Below are 23,379 nucleotides of genomic sequence, written 5' to 3' on the forward strand. Positions count from 1 at the left end.
AGTGAAAACATGCTTTTTTAATGGTGACATTGACAAAGAAACTGTATTAACTTCAAAGCTAATCCCCATTCTACTTAGAATCAGGGCCAGTCTGGATCCTGATTATCAGATCAGAAGGCCAACATCCCTAGTTTTCATTCAAAACAAGTTTTCAAATTCTTACCTTCAGTCTCTCAGACACACCGTCAGTGAAGCTGATGGTGAACTCCTCCACCTTTGGCACCTTCAGCCTCTTCTTCTCTGTCTGGTACTCCGTGCGAGTTTTCACCACCACCTGGGGAGGAGGCAAACAGGTTACAGTTAAGCCGTTTAATCCTTGGGGATGCTGAAAACCAAAACAAAAGTGTAGGCCGATGTTATTGTAGAAAAGGTTGGTCATATCAGATGATGGACCCTCAGAGGTCTTGACACAGTTTACAATAACAGACAATGATGTTGAGGAAGCAGAAAACAAGATGCAGAATCATGTAAATGATAAACACGTGACATAACCACTGCAGTTGGGAAACAATTCCAAGGTGTCAAAAAAAGCAGGAAAAAAATGGAAAATGAAAAAAGAAAAACTTATTGATATTAACCTATTGAAAAAGGTTTTTGTGTCCATAATTTAATACCTGCAAGGGGGTAAGAGTGTTTACTGCTTCCCTTCTTGTATCAAAATGAACAAGTACACGTTCTTTTAAAGAATATGATGTCCAGTTTAAATAGTCATGCTCAGGTAAAAGCTCACAGGCCATAATCTAAACTACATACCGTGTTATTTTCTTGTATATCCTTCTCAGTTAGACATTTTATTCATTTAAAAACAGTAGTCTGGAGTTTATTTGAGGTACATGAGTTAAAAGAAAAGTTTACCCCCATAAGAGCTACCGAGCCTGAAAGGGACAAAAGAACAGACTCTGAAAACCCATCAGGAGGTCAGACGTTTTTCCACAGAAAGTATGATAAAGCAGAAATGCCGTGACAAAGAAGTTTTCAAAAGAGAGGCTGAGATGAGTTCACAGCCCAAACACAAAGGTGTCAGCAAGGACAGAGGGAGAGATGAAAGCATAGGTTTCTGTACTAAATCTGGACAACAGTAAAGAATAGACTGATATCAGATATAATAGATCTTCTAAAGAAAACACTGGTGCCAGGCATCTGTTAGAGCTTCACTGTTTGTTAGTGATGTCTGGTGCACAGAACCCAAAACCCCAAAATCTGAAGGGAAAACACTGTTCTTTGTGCCGGAAGCTACATGTAAAAAAAGAGAAAGGGCAGTTACAGCTCTGCCCCAGTACTGTCAGTCTAACACTCCTCAAGCTAACAGGTTTAGAGGGCTCAAAGGGACACAGGAGAGAGAGAGAGAGACACCAAAACTCTAAAGGTTTATCTACTTTTCAACTTTTCTGTGTGCTGTGGAGGAGCTGCTAGATTGGGAAAGTGGTTGGGATTTTCTGTTCATTTGAAGACTCCAGTTGAGGCTACCTTTTATACAAATCCACTATTGTTTTTTTTTTTTTTTTTTTAAATCGTGTCTTATTTTTACACACCATCTACGTCAGTTTAGAAAAAAAAAAAAAAAGATTTGTTTTTTGATTAAGTGTTGAAGTCTTGAAGCAGCCCTTGGATTTAATGAGGATGTTCTTATTTATCAATGTTTATCTTACCTAACTGGATTTTTACAATAAACAGTTCAGGTTCAAATCTTAACTGTATTTCTTTCTCAGCAACTGACTTTATCAGGAAATGCATAATATCGTATTTTGCTAAGAACCAATTGGCAGATATATACCAACTAACTTTGGCCCTATTACCAAAGACAATAACGATATACTGTATGTAAATGTTTTCCCCCCACCAACTTATGAGACATGAGTTCTCTTCTTTTGCAGAATATACATTGTTCTCAATCTTTATTGTGATGACCAACGGCCAGAAGCAGACATCATCATACAAATGAAGCTCGAAGGTTATAAACATATTTTAATCTTACATTTTAAAGGTTGTGAAAGGTGTTACAGTAGATAATCAACGGCTTGTGTTGGGTATACACAATCAAAGTTTCATCTTATCGGCCTGCTAGATCATAAAACAAATGTTCACTTTGGGCTGATGCCTAATAATATTCTTTTAAGTGTTTATCATCCAAAAATGATGAAATTGCGATATTTTCAATGCTGTGGGTCAGTGGTAACATAAGTCGTCTCTCAACCAGAAGATCGGAAGTTCAATCCCCAGCTCCTGCAGCCACATATCCAATGTGTCCTTTGGCGAGACACTTAACCCCAAGTTGCTCCCGCTGCTTTGTCTGCGGTGTGTGTAAATGTGTATTAATGGATTAGTTAATACTGATGGACACCGTACATAGCAGCCTCTGCCATCAGTGTGTGAGTGGGCAGGTGGGGCCTGTGGTGTAAAAGCACTTCTTGGAGTAGTCAGAAGACTAGAAAAGAGATGAACGCTATAAAAAAAATAGAGCTAAAAGTGTGTTAAGCCAATCCAAAAAATCTACTGGAATTCTGGTGCAACAGATGTGTTTTCATTAAAAACATTTTCCAATGTACACCCTAGTTCAGTAACAGAGTAATATGCCTAAACTAGCATAATTATTCTCTATTTTCAGCATGTAATTCATCATGAATTTTGTCCATATCTACCTACCTTCAGTTAATTATCTGGATAATCTTCTCAACCTTTACACAATCCACATTTAAAAGTCCTAACCCTAAATCCTAAAAACCTGTATTAACTTGTCTCCCCAACTTAAGCATCATCTCCTCTTTCACTGCAGCCTTAACTATACAGAAGAGCTGCTCTTACAGAGCTGCTTTCACCCTTATCGCTGCATGGACTGAACAGAGAAAGAATCCCTGCTGCTTTGTGTATTCTCTGTATATTCAATTTCTCCAGAGGACGGGGGCGGCTGCAGAGAGAGTTGTACAAATGGCGAGGCAGGGGAGAGGTGGAGGGAGAGCGCGAGAACAATGTCTCTGTGTCCTTGTGGCTAATTGTGCAGCTTCTGAGCGGCTCTCCGTCACTTTGAGACAAAGCCAGAAACTGCTGTGCACACAGGGCCGCTGCACGTTGTGAATGGCTGAACTGCAGCCCGCTCTACAGAGCTCTTATCTAACATTTGAAGGCCGCAGTAGGTGTTCTGACTACAGTGGATTTGATTAGACCCCTGAGGAGGATGAGAGAAACACCGGGCATCAGGCTTGTCATAGTCATAATAACTAATGTCTCAATTTTTGCATCAACTCGCCCATTCTCTGACTCATTTCACAATAAGAGCCTTTGGGTTTAAACATAGTGGCGTGTTATGCTGCTTCATTACTCTTTCCCTGCCTGTACTTTGTGATCCTTTATTTCATATTACTTCATAAAGTAGCCATCAATCAACATTGCCTCATTAACACAGACCTTAAGCTGAAAGCAGCTCACAGAAATCTATTAATTTGGATGAAACCATCTCTGATAAGACAGGACCAAATACTCTCTTGGAAAACATTCATATATATATACAATTTAACCCCAAGAGGGTATAAAGCTTGGTGTCAAAACATATAAAGGTTACAGCTACTCATTTCACATAACAGGGTGGAATATGATCAAAACTAAAACTTACCCATATCTTATTCCACACAGCAAGCCCCATATTTGCCTTTGTGATTTCCCCCAATGTCACACTAGTTGTGTAGCTTTAAGAATTGCAATTACAGTAGGCCCCCTGACAACTTTTGGTTCAGACTGATTTAACAAATAATGGATTTTTACCATGAAATTATGTAAAGACATTCATGACTCCCAAAAGATCCTCCAAGAACACAAATTTGAACCATACCACATTGTTAATCCTCTGAAACTCCATCACCAGCGAGATAAGATTTTTTGTTTAAGAGTGACTCTTTGGAAGTTATTTATTAATTTAGTTGATGCATTGCTTAGAGCAGTTTTTGTTGCATATAATTGTGAACAGTGCTAAAAACACTGTTTTAATCTCATTTCACATTTGTTCCCTGATTTGTACTTGAGATGCACCCCAATCAAAGTGTTGGCTTCATCATTGACATATCTCTGTATATCATTTTTTTACATTGATTCATATCATAGTGAATAGCCACAAGACAAAAACTGCCATTCTTTTTTAATTAAATGACTTCACTGATGCCAAGTTGTGCTTTTATTTATTAAATATTATTGAAAATTGACACAATATCCTGTGGAGACAACCCTTGGCTCAGTTTCTAAAGATATCCTGACAAAGGCCTGGTGTTACATCCTGTAACTTAAGACAGTAAAAAGCAGCTGAGAACCTGTAGGGTTGAAATTCATACCGATTCGTCAACACGTATTTATAGAGATGAATTTGTCAGTTGTATGGATGCAAATACAGATAAAAAATGAAGGCAAGGCAATTAATTGCATTTTCATCAGCATCACTATTTGAGCATTCACAACCAACTCATTGCAGAAGTCTGAATTTATCGCAATATATAAGAAAACTTGTGTTTATGTAAACAAGCAATGTGTTCTTACTCCTTCACTTGGATGGAGGTCTGGTTATGATGGCGATGTTTTCATACATTTTTGATGCTATGAAAAACTTTAAATCAACTATACAGCTTTTATACTTTAATTAATGTGTTTTTCTGCAACAGTAGAATAACAGCCTCACATCATGGCTGTAGACTTCATTTCATGTACACTCCTCCACTCACTGTGACCTTTTAATGCGACTCTCAGACTGACAGGGACTTGTACATCAGTGGGAGGTAAATTATTCTGGCACAGCCGCTGGTGCAATTTCCTGAGAGAATCTATTTACAGATATTCAATTAGACATATTTATTTTATGCAAACTTCTTGAGTCACTTTGACCTTTAAATACTTTCATGACTATCAGAGAGTCAATTTTGGATGTGCAATAGAGCTCCACAGTTTATTTCTGTGTAGAGAAATGACACACAAACAACATGACATCCCAGCTTTTTGAAACTTACAGGACTTAAAAAAGGGATTTAAGTACTTTTTAAAGAGATGTTTAAGTTTTCATAGTCATATTTTTGTTTTGTAATTGTGGAATAAATGTTGTCTGTATTGGTATGTGCCTGTTTGTTTATGTGCGGGTGTTGTTTTTCTATTGCTGTTATTTATTGATTTGAGTGGAAGCAGCTGAATGTTTGGCATCACTATGAGTCCAAGGTAAATTTCCCCAAGGGGACAATAAAGTGTAAAGTATCGTATTTAAATGAATACATGATCATTTAAATGAAAAATTGAAGTAAAGAAAAGTGTGCTTTAGAAAAGTCAGTTTTAGCTCGCCAAATTCAGCCAGCATATTCTCCATCGTTTTGTCTCCAATCACAGTGTTCTGGTAGACTTGGTATTCCCTGTGGAAATACTTTCCAAACCTTTCTTTTCTCTCTGCCTTCCCCAGTTATTCCCCAGACCTGTTATCACTCAGATTGTGGTTTCATACTTCACCCTAAAAGACTGAGCTGCAGCAGGAGAGTCCGTTTTTGGTGAAAGTCTCAGCGTGTAAGGCAGAAGCCGACAGATTTGACATGTTTGATTCCACAGTGGAATAAAACTGTGAATAAAATCCATATAAAAAACCAGGGGGGAGCCATCAATGTGGCAGCTCTGTTGGTGAAACTTAAGCTCATGAATGTGGATTTGGTTGCTATAAATTAGACACCTCTGCTGAAAAGACATAAACTAAAATATCTTTTTCCAAAATTATATTCAGTTAAACACAAGTATTATTATTATAATTCACTCCTAATCATATATTGGTTTTTTTCACCACTCTGGGACAGCAGAATGCTCATGAGCACACTTATTTTTATATAAGCACCACAAAGCACCATTTACTTTATTTTTGAGTCGTGATTGTGGCCACACAAGTCCAAATCACAATACTCCCTTAAGCTCTGTTTTTGGTCCCCACCAACTCAAAATAAAAGGCAAACATCTGACTCCTTCGATTCTTAAGCTGCTTTAGCTTCTGTCTCGGTCTGCCATCAGGTCAAGCCTTTAGCATTCAGAAGATTTTTTAAACTTTGCTGATTATTGCACACAAGTTGCCTGTAAAATTGGCAACAAAAACAATGAGCTAAAGTGCTTAAAGGTACAGTAGAGCTACAGAAGAGTTGGGTTATAATTCTATGGGATTTTGTCAAAACCAGGGACATATTTCAAATACACAATGGTAATTTGATTCATTATTATTGTATGGATATTGACTATAGTAAAAAAAAGAGAAGCTTTTTTTTACCATTAACGAAACATCAATCACACGGCTTCATCCAGGAAAAGTAATTGCGGTCTGTCTGGACAAGCAGTGCTGGTTCTTTCTTGATTCAGGTAAGTACAGCTCTGTTATTAACATTCCCTCCACATTAGAGGTGTAAATCAATATCTTTCTACACAGACAGAATATAAACCAGCTGAATTCAAAGTCCTGAGGAGCAGGACTGAAACATGGTTCAACCAGCAGGCAGGAACAAGAGTCAGGCCTGCAGTGCTGTTGGATTGCACAGTAATCGTATAATATAAACTACAGGAGCAACAGTTCAGAAACTTCTTTTTAATAATCAGTTTGGGGCAAATAATCAATGATAAATGCCAATAATTTTCTGTCTGTTTGTGATAGTTGACAGAATTATTTGGGGTTTTGAAGCTGTTGTTCTAACAAAGACAGAAAATTGAAGTGTCCCCTTGGAGTTTACACTGAGAGCGTTATATTGAAATGTTTATTCTTCATAATTTTAAGACATTTTACAGACCAAACAATTGACTGGCTGATGTATATCATTTTATTAATTTATTATTTTTATATTTATAGACATGATAAAGCTCTGACTCTTAAAATAGTACCAATTAGATCCACAAGGATTAGTCGATTACTCCATTAGTCAATAATTGCTAACTGTTTCATAGCTGATTCATTATTTCAGTCATTTTTCAAGCAAATGTTTGTAATATCTGTCTATTCCAGCTTTCACCACTATATGGTGTGTTTCTTTGTCATTTATAAATGTGTATAAAGGATTCTTCAGGTTTTGAGCTGTTGGACAAGAGAAGAAATGTAAAGAAGTGACATTAGGTTTCAGAAGTTCTGATGAGCACTTTTCCCAGTTTGACACGTAGAATAAAGTATGGATGATTAGTTGGGTAACTAATCTTTAAAAAATCAAAGTAAATATAATCCAGGGTGGCAGCCGAATCTGACATCACTTCACTTTAACAGCAGCACATGATACATGACTACAGTCAATGCTGTTTACTTCAGGGGTCACAGTTACTCTTACAGACTCAAAGCAAAACCAGCCAGATACATTTGCAAATAGGTCTGCTATAATTTATGATCATTTGCCAAATTAAACATGGATGATGTTTCATCTTGTAATGAGACGCGGCATTGTCGCAACACACACAAAATCTTTCTTCATCCTACTCAAAGGAAGCCCTTTCTATTTAATGAGGACAAGAACAACACACAGTTATTAAGATTAAATGAGACTTAAAAGCTGCTCCAAAGGAAATACTTGGAGAGAAACAAGAAAAGGACACGCGTGTTTAAGGAGATGTGTCAAACAGGGAATGTCACAGCCTTTGAAGCAGGTCTTTGTACCCGAGCTTTGATGTCAGGGTGAGAAAGAACTAAAAGAAATGATCTATCACTCTAACAATCTCTATGTTTCTCCACTCTCCTCGGCTTCTTGTTGTTGTTGGTTTTTTTTTCAAACTTGCAGCAATCCAATCAAGATATTGGTGACCTGGTGGTGGCTGTGACTCGTCCCTGCCCAGATGGAATCAAATCTAATACCCTCTCTAATGCCTCAGCCTCTGCAGCCCACAGCAGCATTATTATGTGTTTGTGTGTGCGTGTGTGTCTCTATGTGTGTGAACTTCATCCCGCCCCTGCAGATATTCCTTGGTAACCCTGTAGTTGGGGAGGTCACTCAGTCATTGGGTGGGATCAGGGAAAAAAAGCCGGGGTTGTGTGTCTGTAAAGCTGCTGATCTGGGGTATAAGTCATGTCACATCAATCTATAAACCTCGCTTTAGCTCTAAAGGACAGAACTGGTCTCAGATCAGATTCTCAAAGCCAGTTCAAAGCTGATCATCAATGAACAGCATCTATGTGGAGCTGACGAAAACAACAAACTTAAATTCAGAGAGATTAAAGAAGATTTTCATCCTAAAAGATAACACTGATGTACACTGTATAAAGGTTTAGGGACAGAACTCCATGGGTTTAGCTTCCTTCGGTGTCTTTGACCCCAGAGCTGCTTTGGATGATATTAAAATATAAACAATGTATATAAAGACACAGAAAATATGTAGCTCCTATGAATTTTAAGCAAGTTAAAGTCCTTTTGTTTTGTTCTGTCAGGCCTTATAATCCAGTGTTTATTCTTTGCCATCAAAGCAATGTTTTCAGATGTAGCAGAGCAGAGGCGACTTGGTCTACACCAGCTAGAGCACGGAGCCAGTTAGCAACTTGCTTAAAGTCGGTTAATGTTCACTCATGTTAAAGGTTTTGTAAAGAAAATTATTATCTGATTATGTTATTATGTTATATTATATTTAACCAGTCCAATAACTGTTGTGGTTTCTAACAAATTGGCAGTTAATGTTGATTTTGGCGCCCCCTGTGGACAAAGCGGTGCCTCCTACCTTTTTTGCTGATCTTGTCGTCTACAGATGTAATGAGTGTTTTATGTTGCACTCATTGAATCTTTGCTGTGGAAATTGTTAACAAAGACTGTTTCTGCAGTGTGGTTAAACTAACTTTATTTATTATTATTATTATATTATAGCTAGGAAAGAGGCATCGGTATTCATTTGAGTCTGTTTCACAGCTAGCTAATAAACACCCCGCATAAACAGTGATGACTCATACATGTCGTTGTTTGGTTTCACAGCTTGTTTCTGCTGCCCCCAACTGGCTAATGAAAATTAGCTTTTGCAGGCATGTGTAAAAACTCCAAAACAGGATTACAGAGCAACAGTTAAACTAGGCACCAAAAAGGAAATCAAACACTTCGAGGTGGGATTTCAAAGAGTGTGATCATACAGCTACAGCCTCAGATAAATAACAGTGTGCCGAATTCCCTTTAAATTAACTGAAGTGTGATAGCATTCATTAACGCCTCCCTGACTCTGACATCTAGTTACAGATTTCAGTCTTATTTCTGTTGACCTCTGTGTTGTTCACACATCACTTTCCAGAGAGACAAATCCTCACACTCACAGCAGGAGACATGTTTAAAGATTTAGCAGCAAATTGACCTTTACAACTCCCACTCTGTCCCGTGTAAAAACAAATGGATCCATCTGCATTTGCATAACGATTTCTAAACGAGACATTTTCCCCACTAATGCCTTTAAGAATGGACAACTTCAACCGGATTATGCACAAGCGGAACCGACAATTTGTCAGTCCTGGGAGAAAGCGAGCATGCATACCGAATCTGCATTCATTGGCTGTCAGGGTGTGATTCAAAAAGCAACAAGAAACAGCAATCTTTCTGCCTGCGTCTCCTGAGGCATGTAAAAATTCACTGATAGTCAACAAAACAGCCTGCTGAGATGACTGACCTCTTTTTCTTTAAATGTCACTGACAAAAATCCCAAGTATATCGCAGGAAATCATACTTCACCCAGGTTATTCTCTGTCTCTGTTACTATACTTATTCAGGCTAATCAAGCTATATCACCACTGGGCATCAATCACACAGAACACTGCCATGGTGATGTGTAGATGTGTGTGTAGATGTGTGAATATGTGTGGTATAATATTCACACGATGGCAGCTTTGAGCACAGTAAATGTAGACATGTTCTCCAGTCTAGTGGGAGTGATTTAATCAGTGTAAAATAACTGACAGCTCTATAAAAGTCATGTTATGACCTGATGGCTGCTGACAGAACTGACTCGTCAATCAAACACACACACAGGTTCACGTGCCTGTACAACAGTATAAGCCTTCTGGGTGTGTGTGTGTGTGTGTGTGAGTGGGGTGGGGGTGGGGGGGGGGGGTGTGAAGTGAATGACAAGCCTCCCCAGTTAGCAGGTATATGAAATGGAAAGAGATTGTGCCTGAATCAGCAGAATACATAGTGAGGGTTAGGCTGAACTGTACGTGCATGTTTGTGTGTGTGTGCCTGTTATCTGGTCTTGGGGAATTGCATACACAGCCACGTTTTTTACAGTGTACGCAACATGTAACTTAGGTCATAATTCTATCACCTTTGCTTCATTTATAAAATAAACATGTCACATGAAGGCACCATCGACCACCACATTGTTTACGTGTGCTTTTTCTGTTTATCATTGAATCATTTCACTATTTTTTACAAGAAGAAAAAAAGCTGTTTTGGTGGTGTTTTTGAAAAGGATTGAAGTTTTGACTCATGCTTATTTTCAATCAGAAAAGTACTTGTCAGTGAAACATTTGAAACAAAAAAAGCCCAAGCTTCTGGAGCCTGGTGGGCTTTTTTGGTGCCAGCAACTGTCTAAAACTTAAAGAGATTTAAAGAACAGGTATTTTGGGTATAGTTTCCATACTTGTAAAACTCTGACTTATTTTCTGAACCACTGCTACCACTTACAGTTTATGACCACCACTTCTACTACCACTTATGACTTCACTGTAAAATGTTCTGCTGGAGCCAGAAGGAAAGCTAAGTTTCACTTACAGTAACATAAAAGACTGACAGCTGGAGCTTATAAACATTTAAACATTATGATATCTACACTGCAGCATATTTTAAGCAAACTCTTTAGATTTTATTGTTTAATCTAAAATCAACCTAAATGTAAAAGTGACGAGTTTCAGTTTTATTGATGTGTAATTGCTGGGCTCTTTCTTGGCTGAAGCCAGTGATTCCTGATGTCCGTTTAAAAAGAATATTCTGCTAATTAGTGAGCTTTAAAGGCATTTGTAGGTGGATTTTGTTACTGATAGAGAAAAGCTCACTGATTCATTCTTTGCTCTAAGCTACCCAGCAGCATGTTGTAACCTTCAATTACTGAACAGACAAAAGAGCTGTATCTGCCTTCTCTTTTGTTTCTGAGGAAGACATTGAATAAGCTAATTCTCCAATATGACAAGCCTTACCTTCATGTTTACCAAACAGAGAAATGATGTTGGACATTCATGCTTGAAACATTTCATAAATTGCTGAATCAGTATCAGACTTTTTATCAAATCACAGTTCTGTCTATTCAGTAATTGATTCAAAGGCTAATCAAAACCAATGTTACAATGGCTTTGTTCACGACCCCTTCGGTCTGACTATTTTCCGATCAAAGTCCAAAGTTTTTCCTGACAGCAACATTTTTTAATTCTCCATTTCAACTTCCACCTCCTTGTCCCAAATTGTTCTGGCAGACGTTTGTTCACCAATGTTTCTGGTTCCTCTCAAGGCCACTGCCACTGTTGCCAAGTGCTTGCTAATTGTTGATTAGCTCTGGGTCTCTGTAAAGAATGTAACACACAGTACAATCTAGGCCTGCTCTTTAAGTGAAGTTTCATTAGAGACATGTTGTTGTGTTGGTGCTTTTTAAATAAAGATTTAATGATTTGGCTTTTTTTTTTTTTTTTTTTTTTTACTGATACCAAATCTCAGAAGTAAAATAAACTCAATTTCTGAGGATAGAGAGAGATTTGTAAGTGAGCTAAATTCCCCAGAGGAAACCTGTTTCTTATTTGTTTTTTTTTATTTTTAACATAAATATAAAGTATCTATTAAACAGTGTTCCTACTAATCTGATTTGATGGTCCAAATAGACTCTAGTTTAAAGCTCTATATCTCTGACATTCCACTGGTTTGAATTCTAAAGTGCTATAACCCTTGTGTTACTAAATATAATGCAAGCTAACCCACTGATGATGATTTAATGATGAATTAAATCTATCCATCTATAATAAGTAAATGCAGAGCAGCAATATGAAGACACATAAAGCTGCTGAATTAAATCATTACACAGTAACCTTGAAATGAACAAAACACTGTCACATAATACATCCATAATAAGATGCTTTCAGAAGGAGCATCAATGAGCCTAACTATTGTCTAATACCATTGATTTTCATAATGTGCAATCAGTGCAGCTCTCAGTCCAAACCTACATGGAAACACCAACGGTTGCACTGCCGCCATGGTAACTGGATTAACAAGCTGCGGTGCAGTTACTCTGGGATGTTCAAATGATAAATGACAGTCTGTCTGGCACCAAATCTGTCTCCTAATCTCAGATAGAAAAACAAAGGACATGGCAGGGTGACAGCTGAGATGAATGAATTGTGAATGAATTCAAATGTGTGGGTGTGTGGGGGAGGGGGAGGGGGGGGCGGTGGGGGTATGAGGTGGGGTGTTCAGCATAAGAGGGTTTGGGGACATGGTAGGTCAACAACACAGAGTAAATACAAACAGAAGGAGATTAAGAAAAACAGACAGATGCACAAACAAGCTGGAGGAAACAAAAATCTCACACAAACACACATCGCTGAGGCTGTGGGGGCTGCTCACCTTTTCAGGTGCTTGGCCCTGCAGGCTGCCAACATCCAGAGGAGTGATGAGGGGCACATTCTGAAAGCCGTCCTCCACGCTCACAGGTTTGGCCCCTTTGTCCTGAAGATTACTCCCCAGTTTCACCATCTTTCACCGACCTTCAATATATTCCCTTATTTCCCTGAAGACTGCTCCTGAATGGAGGAGGAGGTGTTGGGGGAGAAAAAAGATGACTTTTACCTCACAGCCTTTTCAGGTCAATGAAAACTGGCAGCAAATGGCTTTTTGATGAGGATGATTCTAATTTAACTCGAAATGTAATATGAATGGTGATTTAACTTAAATGTAGCTTTAATAAAGTAGCCTACGCAACGAATATGGATAAACGTAAGCAAATGACTGGGATTTTTTTGCGATCCATGATAATTAAATCGGGAGCATGCGATTGAAGAGAATCAAAAATTCAAAAAGGCACATTTTCTTTGCAACCTAAACGTATCTCGGACTATTTCTTTCCAGGAAACCAAAGAGAAAATCTAACATCCACCAATAGCAAAACCTCCACCTCGCTCTGTGTCAAAAAATAACTAACATATAACCCCAAAAAGCAGTAACTTACAGCCGGTCGTCCTTGTCCGTCCGTCTCCCTGCGTGCTGCAGTGTTTGTGTCTGGACAGAGGCGGAGGAACGGCGCAGATGAGGAGCAGGTGAGGCTGGAGGCTGCGCTGCGGAGTCGATGCTGCTGAGGCTGCGGGAAAGCAACGCTGCACCGCCGGGGACGAACTGGATGTCTGGCGGCGGTTTCCTACCAGCAGGCAGCCCAACCCCCTAATCCAAACAAACACAGAGCCTCTTCTTCTGCTGCTTCTGCTGCTGCTGCTGCTTCAACCAGCCGCTGGAGCTGCCGCTAGGGGGATTTTTTTTTTTGTTCCTTTTGGGAGTCTCGTTTGTTTTGCCAAAGTGGAAGCCGAATTAATGATGCCTTTAAGGGCTTCACGTTTACTCACGCAAGGAGGTTGGACGTAGCCTTGGCTATATGTTGTTTATTTACTATATGTTGTTTATTTATTATGTTAATAATAGGCTACCCTAGTGTTTTTTTTAAGTACAGGCAATTTGTAAAATACTTTTTTTTTAACCCTGTTTATCTCGATATATGAATGATAGCCCAGCTAAAGTTGTAAGCTTAAATATGAACTGAATGTTTTTGTCATTCCCACAAAAATAAAGTTAATGACACAACATTATTTTTCTTAAATGCAATAGGCTTAGCAATCAAATCAAATAAAAGGAAAATGGACACTTTCCCAGCTGAAAATATAAAGGAAAAGGCCTATAACTTCGGGATAATAGATTAGACAAACAATATTCCCGGTAGCATTGAAAGCAGCATGAACCTAGGCAAATCCAATCTGTTTTTGTTTTGTTTTGTCCTACATCGCCATCTGGTGGTTTGATGACCGACACACAGTCTGAGGTAAAAAAAAAAAAAAAAACAGCTGATATTTAAAGGGGTATGCAAGTCTGTGAAAAAAACAGCACATCAATTCACAGACTATCTGAGCGTGAACACAACACAGAAATAAGTTGAGGTATTTGTGTGTTTTTGAGGGGAAACAGAGATCTGTTTATTTGGCCTCAGTTGTTTCTGGGAAGTTATAAGTGGTCAAATAGTCATTGCAGTTTCAGGTTGTACTGGCACATATGTATTACTGTGTGCCATGAGTACTCCTGATGTTGTATAAGGCAAATCGAGACAGCCTTGTAAACCTAAGCTGGTCATCAACCATGACTCCTAGGTTCCAAGGCAGACTGTGCGGGTATGAATTTGGCTGGTCCAAGCTGGATATCGATCTGTGGTTGCATAGAGGAACTGGGAGGGATGACAAGGAGCTCAGGCTTAGATAGGTTGAGCCGAAGGTGGCGTTCTGTTGCAACTCGTTCTACCTTGGGGTAATTTGTCTAAGCAGTATAGGCCTGCCAAAGTTTCCTTTATATTATTAAGTGTTGAGAGGAAAGATCAGTCCTCTCTTAGTCCAGCACTAATCTTCTTTATTTGTCCATTTGCAAAATGTGTCATAAGGCCGGAGCTTTATATCAGGTGGGTAAGAACATACATGAATTAAAAGCTTGGCTGATTAATAGAATACATCTTTACCAACAAATTTGACTGATATTTGGATGAGCAATGATCAGACTTTTAATCTTTACAGGGCAAAATACAACCAGCTGGTGGTGTATCTGAGCTATCAGCCAGTATAATTAGCTTTTGGAAAACAACTCATGACTGAGTCAGCCCTCTTTGTTTTGATTCTAAGATAGCGTGTCTAGTTTTTGTGGATCCACAAAGTAAATTATGAACATGTGATTTGGGCGTGAGCCTAAATTAAACTCAGAGTTTATCATTACTTGTTTAGTAGGAATCTGTCAGTCGACCAAGAAGGGAAAGAGTTTTGATGTGTTTTCATAGGTTACACAGGCTCCTTTAATACAGAGATATGACTGGAATATGTTGGGCAACTGGGAAGTTGTTTAAATTTCTGACCATATAATTAATCACTAACAAAATACCTGGAGCACTTCAGCTTCATCATTCAGCCCAAGAACAAGGACTCTCCAGCATGTGGAATGGAGGAGCAGGGGATCAAACTGAGTCGATGATCCAAAGAACCTTCTTAGCTAAAACGTTGCTGCTTCTTTCCTCTCTTGTATGGACACAAAATGTTAGATTAGTTTCATTTTCTCTTTTTCACTTTGCCATTCTGTCTTCCACGTGGTAGGATCTTCTGGGAAATCAAAGACTTCATTATTTACAGCAGAAAAAATCAAGAATAAAGAATAAACCAAATAAGTAGAGAATAGCATTTGTTTTACCTGTAGCTACCAGGTTATGGGAGATGTTTGCCTTCAGGTGGGTATACTTCCTGTTTTAAACTTCATGATATTTTGAATGGGCTAAAGTATATTATGAGTTTGTGAAATATGACAACTTACTGACAGCAGACATGCTCATAATTGGTTATGTGAAGCTAAAACAGCCACCTTTACTATATGTGAACACGCTCGTAGAAACTCTGGGTTGATTTAGTTGATAACCAGCTTTGTGATCGTTTTGTGTGATCTCTTATGTCAGGGTAAGTGAAGCCAGATAACCGAAAGATACCCTGGGTATGTTGAACCTGCTTCGTAGTAACGGCCACAAAACAAGAGAGATCCAGACCTGAGATCTGCAGCTTTTAGTTTTTTAGTAGTGATGACCTTCAGTGGTTTCACAAGATGTCAAATCACCACTTTTCAAACTGTTAAGAATTCATTAGTAACCTATTAACCCTGTTAAAAAGCCACACATTTATGTTTAACCCGTTGTCTTGGAAGGTAAACAACAACTCACACATGCTTCAACTACAAGACAGAGATGTGACAAGTTACTATGATTATCCTATAAGAGCTTTAAAGACGAAACATTAAACATAATAAGCACACAGAGCACAAAAGTTCATCACAGTTAAGATTTATTTCATTCAACATTTCACATTACAAATATTTAAAAATTATGCATACTGTTATAAATAGTTGGCTGCAAACAATTAAATAACATTAGATTTTTCTTTTTCGTTCACTAGCACTTCTACAGACCAACTCCTAGAAATATGGACATATCCGTATTACATAACTTAATTAGAAAGGAAAATACAAAAATAGGAACTTATAAAGTGAAATGACAATAAAAATTAAGGTGATATCTTAAGTAAAAAATGCTATTAATAAATACAACAACCTTCCCATACACAGTTAAAAACTATTGAAATCTTGCCATTAAGTAACATCATTAACAGACAAATATTTAAATATTTATTTTCCTTCAGAAAATGTGAACCATATATTGTGGAGCACAATATAGCAATTAGTAAAAACTAGACACTTTAACATATTAAAAGCTTCACCTCAAAAATATAACAAAAATCTGATCAAAATTATAAAAATCAATTATACATTCCAATTAAAAATATACCAATAAACAGCTAAATACATTGTTGACCTAATAATTACAATGCAATCAATCACAGTAGCTTAAAATAAACAAAATAAGCAAATGAGCACAAAACCTTTAATGTTTTAAAAATAACTTCAATTATTTATATTAGTACAAATAGTTTGATTTCTTTTCTTTTTTACAAACACCAGCATGAAAAGGATTACAATAACAGTAGAAAATGACTGTGAAAAACATATTAACATCTTCTTTAATTAAATGTCTGCAATTAAAAATGGCAATAAAGAATTACATTGCAAAGAGTCTTTATCTGGAAAAAGGTTCAAAAGAAGTATTGCACATAACAACTTGAAGTTAACTTGCAACATTTACCACATTCAAGTCTTTAAGCTCCCCTTCCTCCAGATAGGTCTATATAAGATCACCTTCGACAGACAGCGGGGATGAGTTCTCAAGTCTTTTTAAAAACAGTGTTTAGAAGGATGCTCAAAGTCCTGCACTGCCGAATCGATTTAAAGTTACGTTCTGTCTTGTTTCTCGTCTTAGCTCTCTGTCATGTGCATCCTGCAGAGGTCTGCAAATGGGGGAAGCGAGGACATCAACACGTGGGGGAGGGGGAGGTGTTGGGAGGGGGGTTGAGGTGAGAGTGGGTTTTGGGGAGGCTTGTCCTTAACAAGTTAATAGTTTAGAAACATTTGGTGCACACCACAACAATTAATTTTTAATAGCTAATTCATGTACTTGTCATTTTCTCTTTTTATGTCATGCATGCTAAGGATTACAATAGGTGCTAGTTGGCAAGTTCAAGAATATATATATACTTTTTTTTTTTCAAATATTAAAATATCTAAACACCAAACATCCATTCTTGTGATAAGAGATTCAGCGGTATGCGTGAACCAAATTTTGCATTCTCCTTATAATAAGTTATACTCCATCTATGGAGAGGAAACCAAGACAGAAGTTACCATTTCCCAACTAGTATAGCCATGTTTAGAGACATTAACATCGATTTCAAATTACAACTTGTTTTTTTTTTTCATTTTATTATTCTCGCCATGCTGTTATTGACCAGATTGACTGGAAACATCTAGTGTACGAGAAGCCAAGACCAAGAGAGCGATACACTTTGGCCTCTCCTCTGCAGATCTGAAGTCGCATCAACACAAGTGCACACTTAGTTGTAAAGTTTCCTCAGCACTGAAATGTATAAAAAGCATAATTGAAAATAATATATATTGAAATCACTCAACTTTTTTCTTAAAATGAACATTTCCATATATGCAGATCTCTCAGTAACAAAAGTACAAAAGCTACCTTTCACAATGTGAAAAATTGAGGTATTGCAAAAAGGAGTTTCCCCATTTGTGAAAAATGTGCCTAAAATGACTGTTGGAAAAAGAAAAAATATTTAGAAAAGTAGTGCATAATAAATGTTTATATGTGCATGACAAAATAATTTAGCTAGAAAACACTGTACCAAAAATCAGCAGGCCATGTATAAAATAATCTTTTTTTTTATCATCTCATTTAACAGCAAATTCTTCACAAAGTGTTTTAACTTCTAAAATGCTCACCCAACGCACCCACAAAACTAATGACCAGGGTGCAAAAACTGGTGCAACGACACCCGCCGATATGAGGATACGTTTCTCACTAGTGTGTATTATCAAGTTTCTGTACTAACTCCCTGACATGTTGAAATGCTCAGCTAGTAGATTACCACTGAGTGACTGAAAATGTCAAACAAATGTGAGGATTAGATTCAATTTTGCTTTGAATGTGCACTTCATGTTTAATTCTTCCCAAACACGCAGACCTATCTGAGATATAAAGAACTAGTGGCTACCAGCGCGCTTCCTTTTTGAGCTATGGAGAGTGTGAGGCCTTGAGTGTGTGTGGTGTGTGTGCGCTTGTGAGAGTGTGTGTGTGTGTGTGTGTGTGTGTGTGTGTGTGTGTGTGTGTGTGTGTGTGTGTGTGTGTGTATTCTTGCAGGCCCTGATGTTCTTCCACTGGTTTTTCTAATGGGTTTTGACTGCACTGTCAAATCTCTATATGTATATATAAATAGTGTGTTCAAGGCCAATCTTTGGTTTGCTGGGCTTGACAGTTAAGCAAAACTGGGTAGAAGTGACAGATTTTAAAAAATATATATATAAAAAAATGTCCTTGAAGAAATGAGAAAAGGAAAACAAGAGTAAAAACCTAAAAAAAGAAAAAGAAATGAGCTACAGTATGACCCACTACTGCACAGCCATCTTTGGTTCCCAAACACCACCGGGCACAACCGACTGCTATAAAGAACGAACTGCATGTGGGTAACAAGTGTGTAGTAGTAGAGCACACTGCAGAGACTATCTTCATTTATGCTTCAAAAACACTGGATGCTGAGTTGGATAAGCTTGGCAGGAGAAAAAGATAGAAGGGGGTTCGCCAAAAGGGCAGATCCCTGCATGACTCAAATGTGTGCTGACAATTCGGAAAGCAGACAAACTTTAATTGCTCCTTTCGTTAAATGTAGCTGACTCTCGGATGCGAAGTAGAACTTTTTTTTTTTTTTTTTTCATTCAAGACTTGGGAGAATTGCACAAATGCATTGGAAAATAAAACAAACTATCAAAGACAGGCATCTCCTGTTTGGTGATAGCTCCCGTTCAAAAAAAAAAAAAAACTGCAATAAAAAAAGGCGGTGTTGACCAGCCTTCTCTCGAGGAGTTAACCTTCACCTCCGTCCTGAAAGATCTGGATCAAAGACCCACTGCGGGCAGGTTTTGATCCATGAATGAGGCCCTGCCCTCTGTTAGCTGCTAGCTTAGCATCAGAAGGTTGCAGGCAGACATTAGGAGAGGGGGATCTGGGGGCTGGATTTATCTCTGTTAGCAGTTAGCCTGTCTCTCTCTCATATAGCCTCCTGACGCGATACATTCCCCTAGTACACTTCTCTCTGACCCCGGAACAACCCTGGGTTTGACTACAAAAATAAGGAGGTGATGAAGCAAGTGAGTACAAAACTGTGCCAGTCACATCACACTCGGCTTGTTGCATCACTTCCCTTTGATTAGAGTTCTAAGGAAAGGAGAACACCAGCGGGTGATAATGTTTTCTTTCTTTCTCTCTCTCTCTCTCTTTTTTAAACTGTATTCGGCACATTAGCAGCTGAGTTTGAGGTATTAGTTTTTGCATGTCAAAATGGAGATCAAAACCCAAATATGTGTTGCTAAAGAAATTTGTTGTGATTTTCAAGTAATATCAAAACATTTGTATGATCTGGGAAATCATAAAGAGAGAAGTTCAAACATTTTGATCGGGGAGGAAAAGGATCGGTTTCTCTCTGCAGCGGGCCCTCTCTGTTCCTCAGAGTAAATGGAGATTCAGCTTTGGTAAACTACTAAGGGTCTCATACACTGGATCTGCACTCTTTCAACTGGAAATAAGTGCACTCTTCTTTAGCAACACCTTTTTCAATTCACATTTGCTCTTGAGCCTCTTGTTAAAATAATAAAAATGTAATCACACCTCTTCAATACAAAGAGCCAACGAGACACTGTTTCAGCAGCATTGGCTCTGGAGACTCGATAGAAAAAAAAAAGCAATAGCTCTGCTACAAAAGAAGTCAATCAAATATCAAATGAAGTGTGTCTTCTGGGGCATCTTGTATAAAATTAAATACATACTTTAGAACATGCCAATTGAATAGCAGAGTACCACATCACACCTCAAACTTTCCTATATATGTATCTTTTGAGAACTAATAAAAATATTTCAAAAATCAAAACACATTAAATTATGTTACACGTCTTTTTTCCTTGCTGGACATATTTGGATATAATTCCAGTTTTCTTTTCTTTCTTCAAAATATAGATATATATTAACTTAAAAAAAATGAGAAAAAGGTTCAGTGAAATTAGAGCAAAAAGGAACCAGCAACAGAAAAGTGCAATTATTTGTACAATGATTTGCGACTCCTGCACTACCTGCCCCTCCTGCTCCCCTGTTGCCTCTCCCTCTCCACCGGCCCTTTTAGTTCCAGCGGAAAGAGATGTGACGGGGTCTGTCGCCGCCCTCCTTCACCAGGGGTTTGTGGAACTCTCGTCCAGCGCGGGAGTGGATGGCAGCCCAGCAGTACTCGCAGTAGTACTGCAGACAGGTGACGTTGGCGCAGAAGAACGGCGCAAACTTCCCCCCACAGCGAGTTCCCTGGCACTCATCGCACAGCTGGTCATCCAGCACGTATGGCTTCACTTCCACCTGTAATCAGAGGGGGGGGGGGTGATTTTAATCTAGTATGGTCATTACTTTATCATTTCTCATTCTGTTCACTGATGTTCCCTTCTAGTTTTGAGTTTCTTGAGTATAATTTAGTAAAGTTGCAGGAATCACATCCTTCTTTCATACACTTTATGGTCTACAGTTATTAAACTGTACCTTTAGTTTTTTCTTTTAGTGGCAGAGATTGTTAATCTTGTTTAATGTTACTGTTTCTTCATTCTATCCAGGATATCAGCCTCTCTTTATTGTTCACTCCTCAAACACCAAATCAGAGCTTTATTCAGTCGAGCTTTTGTTTCACATTTAATAATTCAACTTGTAAAACATGGAATGGCTCCTATTGCAGCCACAGTAAACGCAATGTATTTATCACAGAAGTTTGCACTGACCATGAAAATGAATGACACTGCATACATAAAGATATCTTTTAAGTTTTGCACACTGCAGGGTGTGGGGGAAGGGGAAGGGACAGCCACAATAAGCTGTTAGCTGAAGATTTGCATGTTACTTCAAGTTTGTAGATTTCAAACTCCCTTTTCTGATTGTACTGAACTCCATTTACTGGCTTTTCCAACTGCTCAGTATGAGGGATTGTGCTATCAGCAAGTGAATGTCACTTAGGCACTCTTAGTCCACAAATTTGCACCCCAATTATGCAAATGAGAAAGTAGCGTACTATTATTACAGCAATTTATAATATGATGGTGTCTCTTCACTTGATTTACTTTTTCACTCGTTTTTAAGCTGCAAATATGAATCAAGTGTGAGACTATTATAGGCCACTTTAAGCAGTTCAACTGTAATTCCTTAGCTGCTGACAACAGTCAATAAATCATTGATAGCTTCAGCTACAAAGTGTAGACAAACGACAAAAGTGTCAAGAGTGATTGTAGGAATATAAACTATGGTAACAAGAGCGATTTAGAATTCATTCTGGACTAATGTTATATAGATGAATAACACAAAACCCCAAAAAGTGGATCACTTCTACTGATCCAAAAAAACCTCTCTGTAACCGTGTTGTCCATAACTGACCCTGTCTGCTTTTATTGTTTCCATTGACTCCTCCAAAGTACTCTGCTCTGTAGAATTGAAGGTCAAATAAGAATTCAATAACCGAAAGCAAATGCAAGTGCTTGTTGTTTTTCTTTTTTTTTTTATCTAAGCGTTACTGTCTTTTTGACACTAGTGTTTTTTCTAAGTCTAAATTGTGGTTACATTCATTGTAAACAAGTAAGAAATCCTCCAAATGAAGCTTGGATTAGGACAAATGTTGCTATAATGACTGATATGGATGTGGATGAACAAAGAGTTGAATTGTGCTTCCCTCCCACACATCCTCTACCTCTAAACACAAACAATCTGAATACAGTGCTACATTTTGCACTCATTAATTTAACCTAATAAGACCTCCTTATTTCAGCACAACTCCGAAATGGGAGGAGAGTGTGAGGGAAACAGCACAGGAAGTGAGGCAAGTGGAGACAAATGAAGAAAAAAGGGGACCCAGAGGGGAGGTCGAAAAAACACTGAGTTCTCTTTCTCTCCCCACTTACCCGTTTATCGATTTCTCCATGCTGCAGCTGTACAAAGCGAGCACTGATAGCAGCAATGTAGCTCTGCTGATTAGAGAAGGCGACCCGCCCCGCTCCCTTGGGGTACTTCAGCTCAGGGTCTGTGTCGATGCCAGCGTAGCAAACCCCGCCGTACAAGCGGTCCATGATCATGGCCAGCTCCACTGCAAAGGGGAAAAAAATAACACATGGGTGAAGAAAATATTAAGAAATAACAAGTTTTAAGAACAGAAGTAAAAGACCTGAACACAGGGAAGAAAACATTTGATTGCGTGAGAGAAGAAACAAGCTTAAAACATGAACTTGTGCCCATGTAGCCAGTGAACACCAAGATGATGAGGGTTGTTGATCTGGGAGCTTAAAGCTGTAATCACTGATGAATTAAAGTTCAGAGAGTTTGATAGGGTCAATCTGAGAGTAGGGTCAGCAGACGTTATACCAAAAACTTTATATACGGTTTATTGTGGTTTTCTTAACAGGCGTTAACAAAGATGCAAATGAAGGTGCGATAACCCTGCACATTTACAATGCAGCTTTGAAAGCAAGACATAAAAAATGTCAAATTAATACATAAGTTCAAGACGTGTCATTTTACATCCAAATGTTACAGAGGCTGATAAAACAGTGAATGCACCACAGGGCCTTGTGACCTTGTTGATTACATTAACAGCACTAAACACAGACACCAGAGATGCAGTAAACATAACACTGAGATCAAGATAAAAAGGAATTTAATATGGGACACAAGAAGACAGAGCGCCATGGAGGCTTGTTCCTGACAAGGCCAGGGCAGGTCAAAGCAGATGTCACCAGCACAGTGTAGCTTTGAGCTCATCACACTAGCAAGCTAGAGCAGATCACATTGCTGTGTCTTCCAGAAATGTTTTTTTTTTGTTTAATGCTGTCACTTCAAAGATTGTGAAGAAATGAGACCTAAAAGATGGCTGCTTAGTGTCTCTTGTTATTTATAATACCGCCATATGTAAAAATAAATACGATGAAAGGAGCACAGAAACAATTTAAGGCCTTGGAT

General features: G+C 38.3%; 2 protein-coding genes across 4 annotated transcripts in view; both read right to left on the minus strand.

Moving 5' to 3' along the window:
• The window catches only part of nsg2 (neuronal vesicle trafficking associated 2), a 40,794-nt gene extending 27,385 nt beyond the window's left edge, over positions 1 to 13,409 (minus strand). The window contains exons 1-3 of one of the 2 annotated variants that reach the window (XM_061055191.1): positions 13,129 to 13,409; positions 12,501 to 12,703; positions 164 to 274 (exon numbers count right to left, since the gene is read on the minus strand). In XM_061055191.1, coding sequence (XP_060911174.1) covers positions 164 to 274; positions 12,501 to 12,656 — 267 coding nt within the window. In that variant the 5' untranslated portion in view covers positions 12,657 to 12,703; positions 13,129 to 13,409. The remainder of the gene's footprint in view (positions 1 to 163; positions 275 to 12,500; positions 12,704 to 13,128) is intronic. The other variant, XM_061055192.1, reaches the window with a different exon arrangement.
• A 2,595-nt stretch (positions 13,410 to 16,004) lies between these two features.
• The window catches only part of cpeb4b (cytoplasmic polyadenylation element binding protein 4b), a 30,744-nt gene continuing 23,369 nt past the window's right edge, over positions 16,005 to 23,379 (minus strand). For both annotated transcript variants that reach the window (XM_061055193.1, XM_061055194.1), the window contains 2 exons: positions 22,329 to 22,510; positions 16,005 to 20,751 (listed from right to left, as the gene is read on the minus strand). In XM_061055193.1, coding sequence (XP_060911176.1) covers positions 20,524 to 20,751; positions 22,329 to 22,510 — 410 coding nt within the window. In that variant the 3' untranslated portion in view covers positions 16,005 to 20,523. The remainder of the gene's footprint in view (positions 20,752 to 22,328; positions 22,511 to 23,379) is intronic.

The sequence above is a fragment of the Labrus mixtus genome, chromosome 14, assembly GCF_963584025.1.
Source record: "Labrus mixtus chromosome 14, fLabMix1.1, whole genome shotgun sequence".
NCBI lineage: Eukaryota > Metazoa > Chordata > Actinopteri > Labriformes > Labridae > Labrus > Labrus mixtus.